The following is a 24,992-nucleotide window of genomic DNA, read 5'->3' as shown; positions in this document are numbered from 1 at the left end:
GCCTTTGGCCACAAATGAGCTTTCTGGCCCAAGAGGTAACCACGCCCACCCGGTACTGTAGGCTGCCCCTTGCTCAAAGGGAATTCAACATTGGTGCCAGAGCTCCCTCTGGCGTCAGGCTGGAGCTAATCAAGATGCCATCCTTGCTTAGCTATTTTTTTCCCCCGAGTCCTGCTTCCCTGCTGTTTTCCCTCTCCTGAAAGTACTTCCTCAATACACCACTTTTACCAAAATCCACGTCTTGGTGTCTGATTTTAGGAAATCTGTTTCAAGACAACTTACTCGAAAAGGAAATAGAGACCGGGATGTTACAGATTCAAGATGATTTAAGAGTCATAGCAAACAAACGTGTTAATAGGAGGCTCTTCTCTGGATTCTGACTCCAATAAGCCAACCATAAAAACGCCTTTATGAAATAACTGGAAGCCTGAAGTGCCAATTTGATAATATGCAATATGCAATTATTTGTGTATTTTAGTTACATTGTGCTTTTTTTTTTTTTTTTGACAAAGCTTTTGTTTCCCCAGGCTGGAGTGTGCAGTGGCATGATCTCGGTTCACTGCAATCCCCGCCTCCTGGGTTCAAGTGATTCTCCTGCCTTGGCCTCCCAAGTAGCTGGGACTACAGGTGCCCACCACCATGCCCAGCTAATTTTTGTATTTTTAGTAGAGACAGGATTTTGTCATGTTGGCGAGGCTGGTCTCGAACTCCCAGCCTTTCAAAGTGCTGGGGTTACAGGTGTGAGCCACCGCACCTGGCCGTATTGTGCTTTTTTTTTTTTTTTTTTAAAGTTCTAGTTTTAAGATACATAATAGAAACTTTAGAGGTAGAATAGTATAATTCTCGAGTTTGCCTTAAAATAACCCAACAGTGAGATTGGGTGGTAAGTGAGAACAGACGTGAAAGGAGATGAAAGACATACATTGATAATTCTTGGAGCCAATGATGGATATGTGGGGGTTATGCCTTTCTATCTGCTACTTTGCATATAATTTTTAAAACTTTATTACAGAATTTTTTGTGCTCTTTTGACAATATTGAGTGGTGACTTCCTGACAAATTAGCTGCAGCTGCCGTTGAAGAGGTTTTTAAGGCTCACTATTTCCCCTAAGAAAGAAGCTGGCAATTTTTCTTGGTCAGTTACAGGTTTAGAGTAGGTCTACGGCCTTATGGGGAATAAAGTCACCTAGAACCCATTTGATAACTGCTTTTTATTGTGTCTCCATTTGCTGATGGAGCTGTCATCTATTGAATTGCTGACAGAATTGAGCCATGGGCTTCAACCCTTGACAAGATTGTATTAGCAGCTGTAAGAATACAGCATTGCATAAGATCTCAGGGGCATCACCTCAGCATACACCACGGAGAAAGAAGCACCTGCTCCCAGATACCATCAGCTTCTCTGCTCTGGGTTATTTCAAGCAGAAAGAAAGGAAAAGGCACTGCTGTTGCAGTGTTTGGGGCCACACGCGATCCCACAGGTACAGCCATATTCTTGCAGGTTTAAATAGTGTTCATGAAAGTATCTTTTCCTGAAAATACAGGGGGTAATGGCTAGCAGAAATTGACATTAGAACACAGCAACGACATTGCAATAAATCTCCCACAGCAGTCATCTTAGTATCATTGACATAAACATTAATAAAGGATTCTCGCCTGATATGGTTTGTCTCTACGTCCACACCCAAATCTCAGGTCGAATTATAATTCACATGTGTCAGGGGAGGGGCCTGGTGGGAGGCAATTGGATCATATAGGTGGATTTCCCCTTGCTGTTCTCATGACAGTGAGTTCTCACAAGATCTGATGGTTGAAAAGTGTGTGGCACTTCCCCCTCTGGTGCATGCACTCTCTCCCCTGCCACCATGTGAAGAAGGCACTTGCTTCCCCCTCGCCTTCCCCCATGGTTGTAAGTTGCCCGAGGCCTCCCAGTCATGCTTCCTGTTAAGCCTGTAGAACTATGAATCAATTAAATCTCTTCATAAATTACGCAGTCTCAGGTACTACTTTATAGAAGTGTGGGAATGGACTGATATGTAATCCCAATTGGAACTTCAGAAAAAGTCATAATCCTATAATAAATAAATGTGGTGTTACCTTGTCAAAGCTAACTTCCCAAAATGATTACATTAAGAGCATTGACTAATTTTTTCTTTTATTATGTCTCCTTGAAAATAGATCATTCTCAGGTTTAGGCATGCCTCCCAGCAAATAAATTCTGTTTTCAGAACAGCATTCACTATTTGAAACCATTCAAGTTATCAGATTAATTTTTAGAGTACCTTAAAGAAAAACCTGACCTTCATTAGAAATTTACAAAAACATCCCAAGACTTTTTATCCAGGGGTGTGCTAGTAAATGCAGCTCTCTTTCAAAAAGTTCTGATTTGTAGTGTTTGCTGGTTTTCATGATATAAATTCTCCCACCGTGGCCTGTTTGAAGCTACCAATGTGACATTGCTGAACACGGAGCTGAAAAGAGAATAATTAAAGAGAAAATGATTTTCCACATCAGCATTCCAGAATAAGTTTTTCTTGAGTCATGATGGTCATATTGTGCATACTTGCTACGCGGTTCCCTTAACAGTGTAACAGTCAAATACTGTTCTTGTATCTGGGATTTTACAGCTTGTAACTTCTCCCACTGGCCACCTAAGTCCACCAGGTGCTTCAATATTTTTATCACACAATTGCATATGGTGCTTCTGCCTCTGACCTGTGCCGGCAGTCATATCTCTTTCTACCACATTTTCTGTACTGTGGGGTTCATGCGCCTCATGGCTCACTCCGACCTCTCCTCTACTCTTAAAATGCATCAGTTACGTTTATCAGCTTACCTTTTTCAACACATGTAAATCTAGCATTATTTGCTGAATGTATCTTTTTTCTAATACTCCTTTGATTTTGTTTTAACTCATGTTAAGCCCCAAAAGAGAATCTGGAGTATGTTTGAAAAACAAGTCAGAATACAGTGCCCCAAAGCATCTACTGTTCAAACAAATCCTACTCCCAGGTAAAGTACAATTATGAAGCCTAATTTTTTTTTCTATAGAGGTAATCATTTATCTTAATTGTTAATTTTACCTTGATATAATTGTGAATGCAACACACAGACACAGATAGAAATCAATGTTTATGGTACACTGATGTTAATAGTCTTGAGTGTTATGGATTTATAAGTTCACAAGAAACTAGAAAATCATACGTAGAAATAATGTGGACTATGAATATTATTTTTTAGAAGTACTATCCTAGAAATCCCCAGAAAACTAAACTATCTCACTATTCTATTAGTCTGAGTTAATTAGGCTTTTTTTTTTTTTGCTCTTTTTTAATTGTATTTTAAGTTCTGGGGAACATGTGCAGATCTTGCAGGATCATCGCATAGGTATACACATGCCATGCTGGTTTGCTGCCTCCATCCCCCCATCACCGACATCAGGCATTTCTCTGTGTTATGCCTCCCCAATCTCCCCATGCCCTGCCACCCTCCCCTAGCTCCCCACCCCTCAACAGACCCCAGTGTGTGATGTTCCCCTCCCTGTGCCCATATGTTCTCATTATTCATTACCCACCTGTGAGTGAGAACATGTAGTGTTTGGTTTTCTGTTCATGTGTCAGTTTGCTGAGAATGAGGGTTTCCAGATTCATCCATGTCCCTACAAAGGACACAAACACATCATTTTTTACTGCTGCATAGTATTCCATCATGTATATGTGCCACATTTTCTTTGTCTAGTCCATCATTGATGGGCATTTGGGTTGGTTGCAGGTCTTTGCTATTGTAAACAGTTCTGCAGTGAACATACATGTACATGTGTCTTTATAATAGAACAATTTATAATCCTTTGGGTATATATTCATCAATGGGATTGCTGGGTCAAATGGAATTTCTGTTTCTAGATCCTTGAGGAATCATCACACTGTCTTCCACAATGGTTAATTTACACTCCCACCCACAGTGTAAAAATGTTCCTATTTATCTACATCCTCTCTAGCATCTGTTTTCTTCAGATTTTTAAATGAGTGCCATTCTAACTGATGTGAGATGGTATCTCAATGTGGTTTTGATTTGCATTTCTCTAATGACCAGTGATGAGCATTTTTTAATGTTTGTTGGCCTCATATATGTCTTCTTTTGAAAAGTGTCTGTTCATATCCTTTGTCCACTTTTGAATGAGTTTTTTTTTTTTTTTTTTTTCTTGTAAATCTATTTTAGTTCTTTGTAGATTCTGGATACTAGGCCTTTGTCAGATGGGTAGATTGCAAAAAAAAAAAAAAAAAAAAAAAAAAAAAAAAAAATCCCATTCTGTTGGTTGCCAGTTCACTCTGATTGTTTCTTTTGTAGCACAAAAACTCTTAATTTCAATTAAATCCCATTTGCCTAATTTGGCTTTCGTTTCCATTGCTTTTGGTGTTTTAATCATAAAGCCATTGCCTATGTCTATGTCCTGAATGGTTTTGCCTAGGTTTACTTCTAGGGTTTTTATGGTATTCGGTATTATGTTTAAATCTTTAATCCATTTGGAGTTAATTTTAGTGTAAAGTGTAAGAGAGGGGTCCAGTTTCACCTTTTTGCACATGGCTAGCCAGTTTTCCCAAGACAATCTATTAAACAGAGAATCCTTTCCCCGTTGCTTGTTTTTGTCTGGTTTGTCAAAGATGAGATGGTTGTAGATGTGTGGCATTGCTTCTGAGGCCTCTGTTCTGTTCCATTGGTCTATATCTGTTTTGCTACCAGTACCATGCTGTTTTGATTACTGTAGTCCTGTAATATAGTTTGAAGTCTGGTAGCATAATGCTTCCAGCTTTGTTCATTTTGCTTAGGATTGTTTTGGCTATGTGTGCTCTCTTTTGGTTCCATATGAAGTTTGAAGTGGTTTTTTCCAGTTCTGTGAAGAGGGTCAAATAAAGTGTATTCAGTTAAGAAAAGAGGAAGTCAAATTGTCTCTATTTGCAGATGACATGATTGTAAATTTGGAAGACCCCATCATCTCAGCCCAAAATCTCCTTAGGCTGATAAGCAACTTCAGCTAAGTCTCAGGATACAAAATCAGTGTGCAGAGATCACAAGCATTTCTATACACCAATAGCAGACAAACAGCCAAATCATCAGCGAACTCCCATTCACAGTTGCTACAAAGAGAATAAAATACTCTGGGAATACAACTAACAAGGATGTAAAGGACCTCTTCAAAGAGAACTACAAACCACTGCTCAAGGAAATAGGACACAAACAGATGAAATGCTCATGGTTAGGAAGAATCAATTAGGCATTTTTGGAAAAAAAAAAAAAAACCCGATATTAAGGATTTGTCAGATAAATTTAACACACTCTCCTAGCAAAGTTTTAAGGAAAATGGAAGAAGTTGTAGAGCCACATAGTTTGCAGTATAGTATGAGTTTCCAAGAAATAAGATACTAGGTTGATTGTGTTCAAATAAATTGAACATCTGTTTGCACTTAGATAATAAATGTTTAGGTTATAGTAAATTACCTGCTCTATGAGGCAAATGTCAGGATTTAGACGCATGTCATATAGCATTGTTAAAAAACCAAAATCTTGCATGAAATAAAATCTAACATGTTGGGTTTGCATTTTCATTTCACCTGATAGAATCAGGGTGAATGTATATAACTATCTTTGAAATCCCCAAATCAAGGCAATTTAAATTATCTAATATTTTAATTGGATTATGTTATTATGTGAACTAGAAATTAAAATGTAATTATTTTAAGTCATTTTACCTCATAATCTTCAAACCCTCTAAATTATGTTCAGAAGAGTTCCCTACAGGTCTTTTCAGGATCTCTAATACTGAATCTAATGCCAATTTTTATATTTTTGTTCTTCTATAACTCGGTGGGGATGCTGAGGATTTTACACTTAAATTAGATCTTTGCTTTTCTCGTGGAAAAGCTTTAGAAAAAGAAGGAATTTCAAGGCAATTCCATTAATTTGCATCAAGAGGGAAAAGATGCTATGAAAAGCCTACAACTTGGAATAGTATTAATAGCATTATCAGATGGAATATGAATCATGTAAATTTCACATCAAAAGTAATCTCAAAATAGGGTTTAACTCTGACCAGCAGTGGACAGGTAGGTGAGGGAAGAGAGTATCTTATAAATACTTTCTATCTCACAAAAATGTAAGTGAAGATAAAATATCAACAGTTCTTAAGTGTTTGTTTTGAAACAACTTTAAAAATTTTAATAGAGGGTTCTCCCCATTTATAAACAAGCATTTCCTTCAGGTAGCCTAGTCCTTAAGTCCCAGGAAAACTTCTTTGGGAGCTGGAGAAGGCAATGGTTATAACAGCCTCTTACGTACAGTGTCCCTTGTCCCTTAAATATCATTTCTCCTTTTTAAAAAAATTAGATTTAAAAAAATTAAGTTTTACACATATCGAGTACATAAGACATGTAATACAAGCATAACATGTAAAATCACATCAAGGTAAATGGGGTTTCCATCACCCGAAGCGGTTATCATGCTGCATTCAGCAGCTGCATAATGGCCTGGGCCCATTATGGGTCAAGGGATCGAGATTTTTCCCTACAATCAAAATATGGTAAAGCTTCCAGAGAAAAAGAAAAGTTCTATAAGCAATAAGTTGATGTCTTAGCTTCTAGGATAGAATGATAGCAGTTATCCAACCCGAAGAATAGGGAAAAATACTGGAAAAAATGAAGAGCCTCAGGAACTTGTGGAACAATATTGAAAAAAGCAAATATCTAGGTAGCAGGAGTCCTAAAGACAAAGAGCAGATAACCGCAGGTAAAAATGTTTGAAGAAAGGACAGCAGAAACATTTCAAATGTAGGGAAAGATACGAATGTCCAGATCTAAGAAGCTCAGCAAGCCCTAGGTAAGATAAATACATGATAATTATGGGGAGGCACATCGTAGACTGGCAGCACAGGACTTAATTTCTCCCTGCTTTGTTTTTTCTGCTTGAATACACCTATTGTCATTGAATTAGTTTTAGAAGAGTTATTTTGAGATGGTATAGCAACACAGAACACACAATGGGAGATGGGGGAAGGCTGGACAGGAGCATGGTCCAGTGGACAAGAATTTCTCATGTAGGAGGAAGACGGAGAAGCATCCCCATCATCTTTAATACACCTTTAACTCACAGAGGTATAATTCACAGTGCTAACACTGAACTAGAAGCCGGAAGACCTGGGTTCTGGGTCAGCCACTGAGTTTCCTGTCACTAATGTGAGGTTCATTCACATCTCCCCTGGCACTCTGATGACTTTCCAAATATAGTGATACCATTTAAATTAGCTGACCGTTTATAAAGTACTACCAGGAAGCACCGAGGGGTCATGGAGCAATTTAGAACTAAACAGGAAGTCCATAGGCTAGAACTTTATTTTGACTAATTGAACACTGCCATCTGCTGCACAGATCTGGGAAACAGCAGGTATTAGATTCCAGGAGAAAGATTCCTTCAAAATAACAAGTTTGCTTCCTTTATTTCTTGTCCCTTTGACTCCACTTTCCAAGTGAAAAGACACAATACATCTAGTTCAATTCCTATGAGGTAGCTGTAACACTTAAAACTGAAATGTCAACTCTAGGGTACATTTGACATTGAAAGAATCATTAGAAAATAACTTGGTTTTGAGGGGGTCATGACTAAGAAATGATATATTGGTTTTATTTATAGAATTATAGTGCATACAAATCAGCGACCAGTCAGCAAAGAAAACTGAAAACTCTTCTTTGTTTTTGTTGTTCTCTAAGTTCTGGGGTACACGTGCAGGATTGTTACATAGGTATACACATGCCATGGTGGTTTGCTGCATCCATCTGCCCATCACCTACATTCGGTATTTCTCCTAATGCTATCCCTCCCCAATCTACCCACTCCCTGCTATCCCTCCCTTAGCCTCCCACCCCCAACAGATCCCAGTGTGTGATGTTCCCCTCCCTGTGTCCACGTGTTCTCATTGTTCAACAGCCACCTATGAGTGAGAACGTGTGGTATTTGGTCTTCTGTTCTTGTGTCAGTTTGCTGAGCATACTGGCTCTGTATTCTTTTGCCTTCAATCTGTTGTCTTCAAAACAGACAAAAAGCTTCTTGTGCCTTTCCCTCCCCTCTTTTCTTCCTTTATCTTTCTGCTTGTATGCACAAGGTAAGACTTACTTCAAAAGAAGCAAAATGCCAGTGTTTTCTTAAGCCATAATGTAAAACCAATGAGCCTGTGGCCACGTGGCACAGAACACTAAATTTTGGTCCCATGGCTGAAATTTGAAGGTGACTAAAAGCAATGCCTGTGAAACAGGGTATCTCTCTGCGATGGCCATTTGATCTCTAAATAAGAGGAATTTTGTATACTCCACAGAACTCCTACCTATAGCAAATTAATTTTCAGTTTTAAATGTGGGCAAAAAGACATTTTTTTCTAAGATTTTAAAACTAATTCTTATTTTTAAATGGTTTACCAAAATTTGTCAGTACATTTTACACGTAGAAACATTTTAAAAATCATTTCTAGCAAGCACTTTGGCATCTAGTCAGCTGTCTACTCCTTTATTTTATCAAAAGATTAAGAGCTCCTTTCTTTGAATAAAATAATTTCTCATAATTAAGCAGCAGAACATCTATCTTCACAAAGTATGAGAGATGCCAGGTGTTGATAAACTTATTCTTAATTTGGACAAAGTAAACTTAACAGATTCTTCTGATGAGCATATTTTATGAATCCTCCGTTGTGCTCCAATCTATCACATGTGCATTTACCATGTTAAACTACAATCACTTAAACTCTTCCCTTATCCTTCTAAAGTAATTTTCTAAAGTTGGAGTGTAGTCTTTGCCCCATTAGGCTATGCATTAATAGCTTTCTTTGCACCATGACTTTATAATGTTTACTATACAATATTTCTACTTCCCACATCTTTGCTTTACAGTCACCTTGCCCTTCCTCCCACCACCTAAGAAACAAGATGGTCATCCTAACAGGTGAAGGGTACAGGGTGTCTGTGTGTGCTGTGTAGCTTCAGAATTAAATTGAAATTACCAGGCACAGATTTAGTCTTGTCATTTTGTTTACACGTTGGGGAAAACAATTCAGTTTATTAAACATTTCACGTAACCACACTCAAGTTTTGGAAACTTGGACCTTTTCTGTGTAGTGACTTTTTAATTACGGTTTTCATAACCTGGAGATCAGACTGTTACTCGTGCATGATGTATGCAGTGTCTCATGACTAGAGTTTGCTTTGTTTTACAGTATCTGTACTCCTTGTGTTTTTCAAGAGGTATTTTGTAAACAGATGATGTGTTTCTCCATTGAAAATGCAACTTAAAAAACAGCACGCAGAAAGGTTAAAAGAGCCTCGCATAGGCCACTCTGACTTACATGAAAGGGCAGAACTGAATTTTAGAGGTCGGGTGGAATTTAGCTCTCCTCATACCGTCTCTTCCTTTCACCATGAGGCTTATGGTGTGAGGTGTGAGGAGAACGGTCCTAGGACCTTGGTTAGCAGCCCTGGGGGGACACTGGCCTGGAGTCAACCCTGAGCACCGCCACTTCCAGCTGTGTGCTGAGGGGAGGTCCCTGCATGAATAATATTGGGATAATAATGGTGGCAACCTCTTGGATTGTTGTGAGATTTAGCAAAAGGAGTTACGTCTTGTTTTCAGGACAGTACCTGTTAGTAAGTTGATAACAAATATTAGCTGCTACTGGCGTAACTCAGACTTGGAAGAAATAAAGGAAGTTGATTAAAAATTCACCAGCACCTTTGGAATAAACTCCATATTAGCCCCATTCTCCCAGAGAGATTTGGAAGAAGGAAGTGAAAGGAGTCAGGTGATGAGATTTTTCAACTCCAGCAGGGTGTAAACACAGAATGACAATAACAGTAACGGCTGCCTTTCAATGAGACTTTGCTGTGCACCAGGTGTAGCTCTGGTGTTACACGTATTAACTCATTTAATCTTTATATCAACTCCATGAAGGTGGGAGCTTTTAATATTCCTACTTTATAGATGAGGAAACAGGCATAAAGAGGGGCCGAGTGTATTCAAGGCCATGTGGCCAATGAATGACATAGCTGGTGTGACAGTTCATTGTTGAAGCTAAGAGATGCCCAGGTGGCCAGCTGGATGTTACTTGTAAGGTCTTTCTGGAAGAGATTAGCATTTGAATCAGTAGACTGAATAAAGATCATCCTCACCAACATGGGTTGGCATTACCTAATTTCATGAGAGCTAGAATAGAACAAAGCAAATTTGCTTTCTTCTTGTTGGGATAGCCACCTTCTTTGCTCAGTTATTGGCTCCTTTGGTTCTTAGGCTTTTGAACCTAGGCTGAATTACCACCGGCTTTCCTGGGGCTCCAGGCTGCAGATGGCAGATCATGGGACTTTTTGATCTCTGTAATTGTGAGTCAGTTTCTTATAATCTTTCTGTATATGTATTCATATATCTCTTATCCATCTACCTATATTTTATTGGTTCTGCTTCTCTGGGGAACGCTAACATGACTGGAATGTAAATCCATGGGATTTTGCCTCACATTTTCAGTGCTTAGTTGCTGTATGAACCATAGAAAACTAAAGCTATCTTCCTTTGCGGGTAGTGGGGGCAGGGAGCTGTAACTATATTACTACAGTTCTTTGCATGTTAAACTCTATGCCAAATGTGTACAGAATCTGGCAACACAGTGCAGCAGTGAGGATGGCCACTGTCACTCCTGGTTTTGGTGGGTTTTAGCCAACGTCTTTACTGCAACCTGTTTTATCAGCAAGGTCTTTATGACCTGCATCTTGTGCTGACCTCCTGTCTTACCCTGTGACTTAGAATGCCTTAACGTTAACACACTGGGAATGCAGCTCAGCAGGTCTCAGCCTTATTTAACCCAGTTCCTATTCAGGATGGAGTTGCTCTGGTTTAAATGCTTCTGACAAAACTGTTTGCCTCAGTGTTGCTTGCTTGCCTCAACACTGTGTGTACAGAAGCCACTCCCAATTTTGGTTTCTAGATTTAGCAAATAAAAATAAGATGCTCGGCTGGGCATGGTGGCTCACAACTGTAATCCCAGCACTTTGGGAGGCCTAGGCAGGCAGATCATGAGGTCAGGAGTTCGAGACCAGTTTGACCAACATAGGGAAACCTCATCTCTCCTAAAAATACAAAAATTAGCCAGGTGTGGTATGCACCTGTAATCGCAGCTACTCAGGAAGTTGAGGCAGGAGAATCAGTTGAACCAAGGAGGTAGAGGTTGCAGTGAGCCAAGATTGCACCACTGCACTCCAGCCTAGGAGAATGAGACTCCATCACAAAAAAAAAAAAAGAAATCAAATTAAAAATAAAAAATACAGATGCTCAGGTAAGCCTAAGCTTCAGAAAAAGGATGACGTTCTTGTTTGATATACCATGTGCCATCCAGTATTTAGAATATTCTTATTTAGAACGTACTAAAAACAGTAGTTGCTCTGAAATTCAGATTTAACTTAACATCCTGTTTATCTTGTAGCCCTACCTTGACTACACCCAATAAATGTGGCATGTTGCTAAAACTGCCAGATACATTTCCTACTGAACAGAGCCACGTGCCATGCTTCTCAAGAGAAGCGGACAACGGGCCTCAAGAGGTAATAGCTGACAGTGAGCTGGGGGCCGGAATGTCTCAGTTGCCTGAGAGTTAAGAAGTAAAGTCAGTTGTGGGGAGAATTCCAAGGTTTTCAGAGTGTCAGTCCAGTGTGGTGGTAGAAAATTAGACTTAAGTGAGTTTATTTCAAGGTATGCTAAGGCTTGGGAAAAGTGGCTTACCCTTCCTGATGCAAGTATGGGGATGAGTGCATTAGGGATGACTTCCAGGGCTTCACCCCTTCACTGCCACCTGGGGATTTCCCTTACCTGGCCTTTGTTCTATTCTTACTTGATTTACTCTCATTTTGAGAAGCACATAGTTAAGTAATTTTCTAGGGAGCTCAGATATACCCTCTGGCCAAGATTGACAGATAGTCCAGGAGGCTGTTCTAGCACCAGGTAGCTTCGTGTTAAGAAGAATGGTAGGTTTTAGGAATAGGAGGGCCTGGTGGTGGCATAAACTGTCAGAGGCAAGGTAGACACATGTAGAAATAGGCAACAAGGCTAGAACCACAACCAGAAGGTCTCACCTGTAGGAATCTATAGTGATCGATAATACACCACCAAGTTGCTAGGGGCAAGGTTGATGGGCCAACAAAAAGTAATAGATGCATTAATACTGAGACTGACTTCAGCCTTTCCAGTGGAAAACCATGATTCTTAGTTTCCAGAACTGAGCCATTGATTAAACAGAAGCCTGAATCTCCTTGAGGAAAGATCCTGCAATAGGACAGCAAGTACATTCACAGGTTATTTTCCCAGTCCTTCCTCATAGGAACTTACAGTCTTTCATCAACTTATCTGTGCACTGGGGGAAGGGAAACCCATATCTTTCAAGGGCAGTTGGATATAGGGTCTAAGAGGATGTTAAAACTATGAGGTCTCACATGCCTTCATGCTTCCTTCCTAGATTGGAAGAGGTATACAGAGGCCAGGTGGCAAACACAGTCCTGGCCTAAATCCATTTCGCATGGCGTCAGTGTGTTCATGGACTCACCTGTGTTGGTTTCCCTGATACCTTGGTGGATTAATCAGGATGATTGTACTGAGCAACTGGCAGAATGCTCACAGCAAGTCCTGAAACTGTGGAGTAGACCCATGTAATCGGAACCCTCTGAAGTTACCCAGCCTCCAGGCCAAGACAGTAAATATGCAGCAATATATATGTAGGGTGGAATGGCAGGGAGTGCTGCCCTGAGATTTTAAGGAGATGAGGTTGGTGGTCCCCATTACATCTCCATTTCATTTGCCAGTCTGGTGCCTGAAATAGAGATAGCTCACGATTGATAGAACTATCAACTCCATCAGGTGGTAGCCTAATTATAACTATTCTTATATTGTGGTTTCGTAATTATCTGTGATAATTATGACACAGCTTCTGCTACTTAGTATGTGATCACTGATTTGGTAAATGAATTCTTTTCAGTCCCATCAGAAAAGAGGATCAAAAGCTTTTGCATCCACTTGGGACAGATAGTGGTACACGATCTGTCCCAGGAAATTGTAGTCTCTCTAATGCTTTCACCAGCAATATAGTTTAATGGTTGTTCTATCATCTGGACGTTACATAGAATATTATGCTGATCCATTATATTGATGACATCATGAAGATCTGACCTAAAAAGGAGAAAACAACCAGAATGGTGAAAGTCTTGATAAGGTATACGGGCACCAGTGGGTAGAAGAAATCCCTGCAGAATTTCAGCAGCCGGCCAAATCGGTGAGTTTTCAGGGGAACAGTGGTTATTGCATCTTACATGTACTTCCTATTGGAAGTCAAAGGAACCAGGACTAGGCATAGGCCTTCTGATTTGGAAAGATCATACATCATGCTTGGGAATATTGCTGTCATCCACTAAGTGCGCTGACTCTGAAGGCTGACACTCTTGAGCGACCACGGGCAAGAAAGCAATCGGCAGCACGTTAAGCTCCAGCTCCAGTGTCTCTGCCACATGGCCGGAAAATCTCATGGTGCTAGAGCAGGACCAGCATGCATGACCTGTGGGTCAGCTGCCTGTTTTTGTAAATAAAGAACTATTTGGTTTTCTAAGAAGTTTTTCTACTCTTGTTCTAGGGCAATGGCTTTCAAATTTTAGTGTGTGTATGCATATGTATATATGTGTGTATTCCATCTACTCAGAGGGGTCACAGATGCATGAATGGGAGAGGTGAAAGCTCTTTTTTTTTTTTAATGCAGTAGAATAACACCTAATAAATATAGAAGGAATGGAGCTCAAAAGCGGCAGTGGATGCTGTGGATTAAAGTTTGAGTTACACGGTCTCAAAGTGTGCCGTGCAAGTTGCCTGTTGATCATGAAGGGGAAAATATTTAAAGTGGAGAAACCTAATAGGCACCACCTCAACATATGATGAACCCCACCTGGTGCCCTTATCTTGGTTTCTAAATGTCATGACCAACTGGAAGGAAGCTTGTAACTTGGAGGAGAGGCTGATTTCAGGATTAAGACAGGGGCAAGATGAGCCTGGGCCAACTTGTCCAGAAAGTAATGAAGTGTTCAAAGAATGAGGGGGATATATCGAAAGTACATGGAGGCTATCTTAAGGAAGGTCCCATTGGACAAATCTCTGAACATTTTAATGGCAGTAAATGATGGCAGTAATGAGGAATAGTTGTCTTTTGGTTTCTGCAGGGCATTGGTTCTATGACTCCCCATGGACGCCAAAATCTACAGAGGCTGAGATCCCCCAGAATGCCCTCTGTGTCCTTGGGTTCCTCGTCTGTGGACTCTGCCAACCACAGATCAAGTTCCCATGGATATAGAGAACATACTGTGTACATGTTAAAAAAAAAATTCGTGCATCTGTCTATGCAAATAATTGAGTAAATACATAAATGGGGAGAAGTGAAAACTTAAAAAAAAATAGAATAATGCCTACATACAGAAGAAGGGATAGAGTTCAAATAGCAGTGGTTGCTGTGGACAGAAGTTTGAGACAGCTGCAGTCTCAAAGTGTCCCCTGCAAATTGCCTGTTGATTACAAACAGGAAAATAGTAACTTTAAAATGGAGAAACGTAACAGACACCATATAAACAAATGATCAAAGTTAACACTAGCACTATTGGAACAAACGAATGCCATGAGCCTTTTGATCAGAGGCACCAAGAAGGACACACCATCGCTTCTGATGTAATCCTGCCCTGTATAACCTGAATCAAATCATGAAGAAAACTCAGACAAACCCAAGTGTCTTCCTCTCTTGTGTGTGTGTGTGTGTGGGGGGGGGGGGGGGGGGCTTGGACAGATATTCTACCAAAAAGTGACCACCCTAACTCTTCAAAATTATCAAAAGGAGAGTGAGGAACTGTTTCAGATTAAAGACATGACAACTACACAATGTGATTCTGTACTGGATTCTGCACCGGGGGTAAGGGGAGCTAGAGCAGACATTAAGACAATTGACGGACATTTGATAATAACTATGAATTAGATAATCAGTGTAACTTCCCTGGGTTTCCTAATTGTACTGTGGTTAGATAAGAATGTTCCTATTCTTGGGTAAAAGGTTTTGATGTCTTAAGCTTAATCTCAAGCGGTTTAGAAGAAAATGTATGTGGGTTCCCATTTGTGTTTATGGGTGAATATGAATTCATATACTTTTACACACACACGAAGGGAAAAGGTAAACAACTGGTGAATCTGGGCAAAAGCTGTATGGCATTTATTATACTATTGATGTAATGTTTCTGTGGTTCTAATACCGTAACAAAATTTAAAGCTTGAAAAAAACTACAAAAGTAAGAAGAAAGATGAGATTGTGGAAATGCAAGATTACAACGCAATGGTCTGGTGGGTCACAGTAAAGAGTGAAGACTTTACCCAGTGGAGCCAGTAGCATGGGTTGAAGGTTGGGGATATTTTGGAGAGATTACTTTATCCATGGCATCCAGGAGGAGGAAGATTGGAGACCAGAAAAACGGTTTAAAACAGTAGCAGCACCAACAACAAACTTACGAAAAAGCCCTAGACTGAATGGTGGAATTTAACCCACACAAGCATCAGCACTTTTCCCTGTGAATTCTGATTGTGTCCCTTTATTCCTGGAAAGCTGAAGTAAGGAAATGTGCTCAGTAAAGTTGACTAATACATATCCATCTGTTATGGACATCAAGAGAGTAGTGATGTGGCTTGCTCAGTGGCATGTAGTAAACAGACTTCTAAGGTATGACATGCTCTCACTCTGTTGTCCAGGCTGGAGTGTAGTGGCACAGTCACGGTTCACTGCAGCCTCATTCCCCCCAGGCTCAAGAGATCCTCCCACCTGAGCCTCCCAGTAGCTGGAACTACAAGCGTGCACCACCATGCCCAGTTACTTTTTTGTTTTTAGAGATGGAGTCTCACTATGTTGCTCATGCTGGTCTCTAACTCCTGGGTTCAAGCCATCCTCCTGCCTTGTCCTTCTGAAGCTTTGGGATTACAGGTGTGAGCCACTGTACCCTGTCAGTAGCAAAATATATTAACCCTGTTTCTGGATGACCAGACCAAGGCATAGCTTCATTTTCCACGCTTTCATTAGGAGTTTAGTTCTCGACCACCTGCAACATTTTTCCTGGGCATTTGTGAGCATTTATCCTAGAGGATACGCTGCTTTTGGTGGGTTTGTGGGTTAGGAAGGAACCCAGCTGGAACCAGGTCTCCTGGGCTCTAAGGCCCTGCTCTGCTTAGCATCCTGTAGCCAGGCTGGATTCTCAACTCTTTAATTGTATGGAGGTCTGTGCGGAAATGGCATTGACTTCACTAGGCTAGTAAAGATACGTTTTACCACCTTTCCTCTTTCTCTGCTACCCTCATTTCTAAAGTGGAGACAAATAATAGCACCCAAATGAGATGAATAAACGTAAAACAATTGGGAAAAAAAAGGTGGGGGGGCCCCGGAGAGGGGTGTGGGGCAGGCACGCGACTTGGCAGATGCTGGGGGCTGAGTGTGCCTGCTCGGTCGGCGCCACTCAGGGAGTTGGAGGCTATTTGCTGGAGGAAAACTGGGGGACTACCAGGCTGCGGAGGAGACTGCCTTTGTTGTTGATGAAGTGAGCAGCATTGTAAAAGAGGCTAAGGAAAGCGCAGTTTGTGGTAACGCTTATCAACACAACAAAGTGAACCAGTAGGCCACAAATGCAGAACAAACTTTAAGCCAACTCGCCAAGCTGGGAAAACCATTTAAATACATTGTGACCTGTGTAATTATGCAAAAGAATGGAGCTGAATTACATTCAGCAAGTTCCTGCTTCTGGGACAGCTCTCGATGGGAGCTGCACTGCGCGATGGGAGAATAAGACCATTTACTGCATCCTCAGCTCCTTCGGACTGTCTATTTGACCTCTCAGTCCATCCTGCAACCTTTCTGCTTTTGTTTCTAGTTCATCTTCTAACCACTAGCAGTGAAATCAGTGAACCCCTTTCTCATTCTTGAAGTGTGTTTTGTGGCACTCTCAAAATGTAGTGGAAAAAATCCAAGCGACTGCACTGAGAGGTGAACTCCACCGAAGTCAGATGAGTCTCCCTGCAGGTCACCTGCAGCCTGCGTTGCCACTTGTCTTCACTCTGAATATTTCTTTTCAAGGCGCTAAAATCTGAAATCTGCTAGTGTGAAACTTGCTTTACTCTTGAAATGATTCAAATACACTAATTTTTCATACTTTATACTGTTAGAATAAAATATTCAAATAGTAATAAAATGAGTTGATTACTTTTGTGCTCTTTCAACAATAGCTGTTTTCAAAAACTGTTAAACACTTATCCAGAGTTTTCCAGTACCTAAGCTAGATTTAAATTCATGGGGTCTGTGTGGAAATAACACTCTTCACTAGGCTAGTAAAGATATGTTTTACAGCCTCGTAAGTTTTGCTGAAAGATCCCTTTCCAAAGGTGCCTGCCTTTGCCATTCGAAGGACCTGAAGCAATATATATTAACTGTGAAAGAGGAGACCATTTTCCCCAAGAGATGACATAAGATTATTAGCACCCGTGTTAGTCAACTGTGGCTCAGAAACTCAAGTTTAACTGTGCAAACATCCAATGAAGTTCCATAATAGCTGTGCTGCTATAGTAAATTATTTGTCCTATATTAAATGATAATTCAGAGAAATCCATAGCAAGCTTCATTTTGAACTTTGTAATGAGAGGGAAAAAGGAGGCTAACGAGAAGTATTTTCAATAAATTTTCATTTTCCTTCCTTCAGGTAGACGTTAACACTCTGTCCCCTTTGGATCCCTTTTGCTATTCTCTGTACATCCTCCCAGCAGATATGCATTTTCTCCCACGGCTCACAATTACCTAATTTCTTCCCAGGTTTGTACTTGGGCTACTGGATCTGCCTTTGTTGCCTGTACCACAAAGCACACAGAGCTACAGGTGCTAAAGTGTAAGCCCCTTGCAGCAGGACTAAGGCACCTCAGATTCTAGGCTTCGAATCTGGATGAGCTCTAAGATGCTCTGAGTAGATTCTCACCCCTGAGGGATCAGGCTGTAGCCACACTCGAGAGGACTCTGACATCACACTCCCCTGACTTCCGCCCCTGCCTTGTTCTTTCCCAGTTTTGTTTGGGAGCGCATCTTTAATGAACCACTTACCTACACATCTTCATCACAGGCTCTGATGAAACCCAAACCAAGATCTTCCTAAGCTCATTCTCCCCTGAGTGCTCAGCAGATGTGGATTCTCATACCTAAGGCCCTCTCTCCTCCTATTCTTGGACATGGCGATGCGTAGGGGGTAGGAAGGCAACAGAGCCCTGGTTTTCTGTGCAGTTGCCAATTGACGATGTTGTCAAATCCGCATCTCATATTCCCTGTGCTTGTAAGTGATAGTCTAATAAATACAAATTTTATTTTTGAAGGAATATTTACAAGAGGAGGAAACGTTACTGGTCAAAAAACGTATAGGTAATCTCAGGGCCAGAAACCTGTCTTGCAGGCACGTAATAGGATTTTTACAGACAGAGGCTTCCTGAGACAGTCATGCTCTGGGAACCAAGAGACCGAAGGTCTAGACCTAATTCTCTCAAGGCCTTATGGTATGAGTTGGAGGCCCATGGAATATAAATGACTAATTTCCATGTCTGCAGAGTGAGGGTACTTGAACTCATACACTTTCAAGAATTCAAAGGTTAGAGATTCTTCCCATTAAAAAAAAAAATCCATTGTGCACAAACATAATTTTACATTCAATTTCAAGGGTTTCCAAATAGATCCCACTGAAATCCATCACTGGATCCTTTACTAGATGATTTCTAATTATCTTAGTGCTCACATTCTACATTTCTGTTTTCTCAAGTCTGTAACTGAGACCCATGGAATCAAGGACAGACTGAGAATGCTTGAGTAAGTATAAATTCTTCTGAAGTAAGAGGATCAGAACTGTTTTTAATTTGGCTTCTTTGTGGAGCATAGATGCTATTTACTGCCAAGAAGAAAATATGTGTTTTAAAAATAAATCCTCCCACGTGCTAGGAGAAAACATCTTGGAACAGGGAACATCTTAGATCCTTGGGTCCTTGGAGGGGAATCTCTCATCTTTCCAGTAGAATGGAGTTGGAGTCTCACAAAATATTCCAATCCCAGCTCGACCACTTAGTGGATTTGTTTGATCATGAGCAAGAATCATAGCTCAGATTCAAAGTGATTTTACTGTTAAAATGGGAAAAGGAATCCTTATGCCCTCCTTATAGGGATGTACTGGTAATGAAGTTTAATGAAACCATGCTTGTGCATTCTTTGACACATGATTCCTCTCCTCCTCTGTTTTCTCTCTAGTTCTCTTCCTCTTCCTGTCTTAAAGAGTGGTATTCCCTGAATTCTTTCATCCTTGGCTCAATCTTATCTATACTCTCCTTCGGTTTTAACTTTAAGGGTGGCTGATGACTTCCAAGTGTTCACCTTCAACCTTGTCCTCTCCCTCTACATCCCGCAATCATATAATCGGATGGGATGTTTTCCCATGGAGTGGGTTTCTGTTGCTTTGGCCTGTTCACTAGACAAATCTATTTTGGTAATGGGACTGCTTTTCCTTTCAGAGGCTTCCCTGACTCTACTTCCTCCCACCAGCAGGAAGGACATATAATCCAGAATCACTGTTCAGATTATCTCTTCCCATCCACTCAGTGATTTTCCAGGGGGCAGATATGTAAGCCAAGTGGGAGCTGTTCAAGTTCCTTCCCAAGAGTTGATGTGGTTGCTAAAAGCCAAGCCTCTTCAGCTGATTGACTGGAAAATAAAGCCTGTCAATTATTATCACCACCATAGTGAGCCCAAGGGTGCTACAAAAGGAAATTCCAGCTGAGAGAATGGAAGAAAAATTCTGATTGTTGTTGAGTCCCAGAATCCAGCTGTGACAGGTATAACCATGAGCCATATCAAAACCAAGTCAAATGAGCTGACATAATTTACATAATAAATTTACAGAAATTAGCTTATGTAATTAGGAATCTATTATGTTATCTGAACTCAGGCCTCCTTCTGCTCTTTTTCCAGTTGGAGGCACTAACATTCACTTAGTCATTCCAACAAAGACCTGGAGTCACCCTTAACTCTTCCTCCTCCTCTTCCTCTTCCATCATGCCTACACCCATTATATCCACCAGTCCTACTGTTCCTCAGTATTTCTCAATTTTTCTCACTCTTCTCCATCTGAGCTCCCACTGTCCTAATTCAGACACCCTCTTTCCTTAGTTACCATTAGATCTTACTAGCCTTTTTGTCTCTGATCTTGTTCTTCTCATGTTACCGTGGTGTGGGACCAAAGAGAATGAATTTACATAAGACACATTTGGCCATGGCATTTATCTGCTTAAACCTCTTCTGAGATCCTGTTGCCCCAGCATAACATCCAACCTCTTCACATGGTACACAAGAGGTTTCATGTGGCCTGGCTTGGTGGCTCACAGCTGTAATCCCAGCATTTTGGGAGGCTGAGGCGGGTGGATCATCTGAGGTCAGTAGTTTGAGACAAGCCTGGCCAATATGGTGAAACACCATCTCTAATAAAAATACAAAAATTAGCCAGGTGTGGTGGTGGGTGCTTATAAGCCCAGCTATTTGGGAGACTGAAATGGGAGAATTGCTTGAACCCAGGAGGTAGAGGTTGCAGTGAGCCGAGATTGCACCATTGCACTCCAGCCTGTGCAACAAGAGTGAAACTCCATCTCAAAGAAGGCCTTGGAAGCAGCATTACACATCTACAATCATCTGATTTTTGACAATGGACAAAAGCAATGGGCAAAGGAGTCCCTGTTTAATAAACAGTACTGGGAAAACTGGCTAGCCATATGCAGGAAGCTGAAACTGCACCCCTTCCTTACACCTTATACAAAAATTCACTATTCACTCCAGGTGGATTAAAAGATTTAAACATAAGAACTAACACCATAAAAACCCTAGAAGAAAACCTAGGCAACACCATTCAGGACATAGACATAGGCAAGGACTTCATGACTAAAACACCAAAAGCAATGGCAACAAAAGCCAAAATAGACAAATGGGATCTAATTAAACTTAAGAGCTTCTTCACAGCAGAAAAACAATCATTAGAGTGAACTGGCAACCAAGAGAATGGGAAAAAAACTTTTGCAATCTACCCATCTGACAAAGGGCTAATGTCCAGGATCTACAAAGAACTAAAGCAGATTTTCAAGAAAAATACAAACCCATTCAAAAGTAGGTGAAGGATATAAACAGACACTTTTCAAGAGGAGATTTATGCGGCCAAAAAACATGAAAAAATGCTCATCATCATTGGTCATTAGAGAAATGCAAATCAACACCACACTGAGATGCCATCTCACGCCAGTTAGAATGGCGATCATTAAAAAATCTGGAGACAACAGATGCTGGAGAGAATGTGGAGAAAAAGAAACACTTTCACACTGTTGGGGGGAGTGTAAATTAGTTCAACCATTGTGGAAGACAGTGTGGCAATTCCTCAAGGACCTAGAACCAGAAATACCATTTGACCCCGCAATCCCATTACTGGGTATATACCCAAAGGATTATAAATCATTCTATTATAAAGGCACATGCACACGTTCATTGCAATGCTGTTTACAATGCAAAGACCTGGACTCAACCCAAATGCCCATCAATGATAGACTGGATAAAGAAAATGTGGCACATACACACCATGGAATACTATGCAGCCATAAAAAATGACAAGTTCGTGTCCTTTGTAGAGACATGGATGAATTTGGAAACCCTCATTCTCAGCAAACTGACACAAGAACAGAAAACCAAGCACCACGTGTTTTCGCTCATAGGTGGGTGACAAACAATGAGAACACTTGGGCACAGGGAAGGGAACATCACTCACTGGTCTGGGGGGCAGGGAGTGGAGGGAAGGGAAGGGGAGGATGGGGAGGGATAACACTAGGAGAAATGCCTGATGTGGGTGACAGGGGATGGAGACAGCAAACGACCATGGCATGTATGTACCTATGCAACAATCCTGCAGGATGCAGGATGTGCACATGTACCCCAGAGCCTAAAACACACACACACAAAGTTTCATGTAATCTTGAGCCGCTCTCTGCTTCCCACATTACCATCTGGAAACAGCACTCTTTGTAGTCATTACCCTCTGGTGATATGCTGTCACCCATATTTGGTACCTTTCCTCATCACTTTGGGAGAACAGTGTAGCTTGTCTCTAATAAAAATGAGGCTTTAGAATCATATTGACCTGAGTTCAAATCCTCATTCTGATGTGTACCACCTACTGTTTGGGCAAGCTACTTAACTTTTACAGCCTTATTGTTACATTTGAAAAACAGGGATGCTGATAGTAGTGGTTTCATTGAGCACGGTGTCATCATGGAAAGCACTTAAGACAGCATCAGAAGGCAGCAGGCCTGATAGATGTTAGACATTTTTTGTCTGTTTGTATTTCCTTTACCTAGACGGCTCATATTGCTGACTTTGTCCCACTATTCATTTTGCTGGATTACTGCGGCACAACCTCTGACTTGGCTCAGATATCATCTTTTCCAGAAGGCATCCTCGGGTTGAGGAGTCAGCATCTGTAACTCCAGGTTCATCGCCCTCATTGCTCTTAGCACATGTATCAGACTTACCTTCTCATCTGTTCTGAGTTCCTTGAGGGCCATGTCATCATCTTTCCATCTCCAGTTCCTAACAATTTTTGGATTGAATTGAATAAAAATGTTATCTTCCTCCTTAGCCTCTGGTGGGGAGCATGAGAGAACCAAACAGCAACCATGTTGATTTCCTGGGATTGTTTTGCATGCTGTTTTTCATTTATTTTTCTCAATACACATAATTTAAAGCCATCCTACCTGTCTGCTTTTGTCCCATTAGTCTCTGACAGGTGAGATATTAGGAGAGACAGGATGTGTGAATACAAATAAATAGTAACAACTTGACATTCTCTTTTCCTTCCAAGAAAAGCAGCTCCTTTCCTGTGTTTCACTGCCCTTGGAAAGATGGATTGTGAAAATCGAATCAACATCTCCTTAGATTCATAGCTTTCTGCTAAAAAAAAAAAGTCAATCTAGGGGAATGTTAAATACTGGGTTTTTACCATCCTTTCTGCTTTTCATCCCTGCCCCAATCCTGTGGGAACAGATGGTCAACATGCGTTGCTTAGGTAGTTACCAAGTCTGGGGATTACTAAGTCAGAACTAGATGCCTGGGAGAAAAGGCCAGTTAGCTTAGTTTGTTTCATGAGTCAGAGTTCTGAAAGCGGCTTGGTTCTTATTTTATCTTTTAAATATGGGGCCTTACTCTATTGCCAAGGCTGTTCGCAAACTCCTGGGCTCAAGTGATTCTTCCACCGCAACCTTCTGAACAGCTGCAATTCCAGGTGTGAGCCACTGCACCTGGCCAGGTTGGTTTATATGAAAAAGTGGTGAGTTTGGAAATAGTTGAATCCATTTGTCTTTTTTATAGGTAGAGAAACCAGGACTCAAGAAGTTTAACATTCACTAGCTGGGTGATCCTGGGGAGATTATTTTCCTTAAGTGCTATTGAAAGGAGAAAATCATATAAGTTCTATGTAACACCTATCGGAGTGCTGGTGCCCAGAGCACTTTTTTGTGTGTGTACACCTAGTAACTGAAAAGACTTGTCCAAATATGTCACTGCCCAGTTCCCCTTTGAGGTTGTATTTCCCCGAAAGGAGATGTCCTGTTACTCTTATCCACATTCCTCACATTTTTACATAGAGAAGGGACTTTCTGTTCTGCTCTCCAGAAGTATATGAGGAGCACTTTCAGCTCTCCTCCTTAGGAACTTTGCTTTGGCTCAGAAGAAGAGTAGAGGGGTACCATCTTGTTAGGATAATGAGCTGAGCCTGTGTGGCTGATCAACATGGTAATCATTCTTTTCTGGACTACCCCAGCCCACAGGATGTGTGTTGTGTCCTGCTCCCTCTTGTGGGGCACTGACAGGACCCAGCTTATCCTGTAAAGAAGACTGGGATGTCCTGCAGGGTCAGTGACTGGGTGGGAGGTATCTGTGGCATGTGAAATCTCAAGAGGCTTGTTATGATCACATGTATCAACTGTGTTCTCCAATTTAGTTGCCGGGAATGAAGTTGAGGTGTTTAGCTCCGTCTGACTTCTGTGTCATTCCTTGGTTGATTTATTAATTTATGAATAGATACAAACGTTGAAGGTGCTAGGCCCATTGCTCATGCCTGTAATCCCAGAACTTGGAGAGGCTGAGGTGGCAGAAGCACTTGAGCCCAGGAGGTCCAGACCAGCCTAGACAACATAGTGTAGACCCCATCTACACACACAAACACACACACACAACTGACCAGCCATGGTGGTGCATGTCTGTAGTCCCAGCTAATCAAAAGGCTGGGGTGGGAGGATTCTTTGAGCCCAGGAAATCAAGGCTATAGTAAGCCATGATCACACCACAGCATTCTAGCCTGGGTGACAGAACACGAGTTTAAAAAATAGTTGAAGGCTAATGTATTAGTCCATTCTCATGCTGCTATGAAGAACTACAAAGAAATACCTTAGACTGGGTAATATATAAAGGAAAGTGGTTTCATTGACTCACAGTTCTGCAGGGCTACGGAGGCTTCAGGAAACTTAGAATCATGGCAGAAGGGGATACAAACACATCCTTCTTCACATGGCAGCAGCAAGAAGTGCAGAGAGAAGATAGGAGAAGCTTAGAAAACCATTAGCTCTCATATGAACTCACTATTATGAGAATAGCATAGAGGTAACCCTCCCATGATTCAATTACCTCTGACTGGGTCCCTTTTAGGACACATGAAGATTATGGGAACTACAATTCAAGATGAGATTTGGGTGAGGAAAACCATATCAGCTAACTAATATTAATGTAAGATCTTGATCCATTGGCCAGATGTGTTAAGAGCCAAATTCTG

At 41.0% G+C, this 24,992-nt stretch overlaps 1 protein-coding gene across 4 annotated transcripts in view; it reads right to left on the bottom strand.

The window, feature by feature from the left end:
- Window positions 1–306: 306 nt before the first annotated feature.
- The window catches only part of LOC144581838 (proline-rich protein, Y-linked-like), a 35,101-nt gene continuing 10,415 nt past the window's right edge, over window positions 307–24,992 (bottom strand). The window contains exons 2-6 of one of the 4 annotated variants that reach the window (XR_013533200.1): window positions 24,656–24,724; window positions 22,921–23,058; window positions 22,699–22,808; window positions 3,575–3,658; window positions 307–2,471 (exon numbers count right to left, since the gene is read on the bottom strand). Coding sequence is in view for 2 of the 4 variants with exons in the window: in XM_078367522.1 (XP_078223648.1) it covers window positions 2,443–2,471; window positions 3,575–3,658; window positions 24,656–24,724 (182 nt within the window). In the remaining 2 variants the exon portion in view is untranslated. The remainder of the gene's footprint in view (window positions 2,472–3,574; window positions 3,659–22,698; window positions 22,809–22,920; window positions 23,059–24,655; window positions 24,725–24,992) is intronic. The other 3 variants (XR_013533201.1, XM_078367522.1, XM_078367523.1) reach the window with 3 other exon arrangements.

This window comes from Callithrix jacchus, chromosome 3 (genome assembly GCF_049354715.1).
Source record: "Callithrix jacchus isolate 240 chromosome 3, calJac240_pri, whole genome shotgun sequence".
In the NCBI taxonomy this organism is placed as follows: Eukaryota; Metazoa; Chordata; class Mammalia; order Primates; family Cebidae; genus Callithrix; species Callithrix jacchus.
Note: the sequence above shows the minus strand (reverse complement) of the source record. Positions and strands in the feature narration are given on the sequence as shown.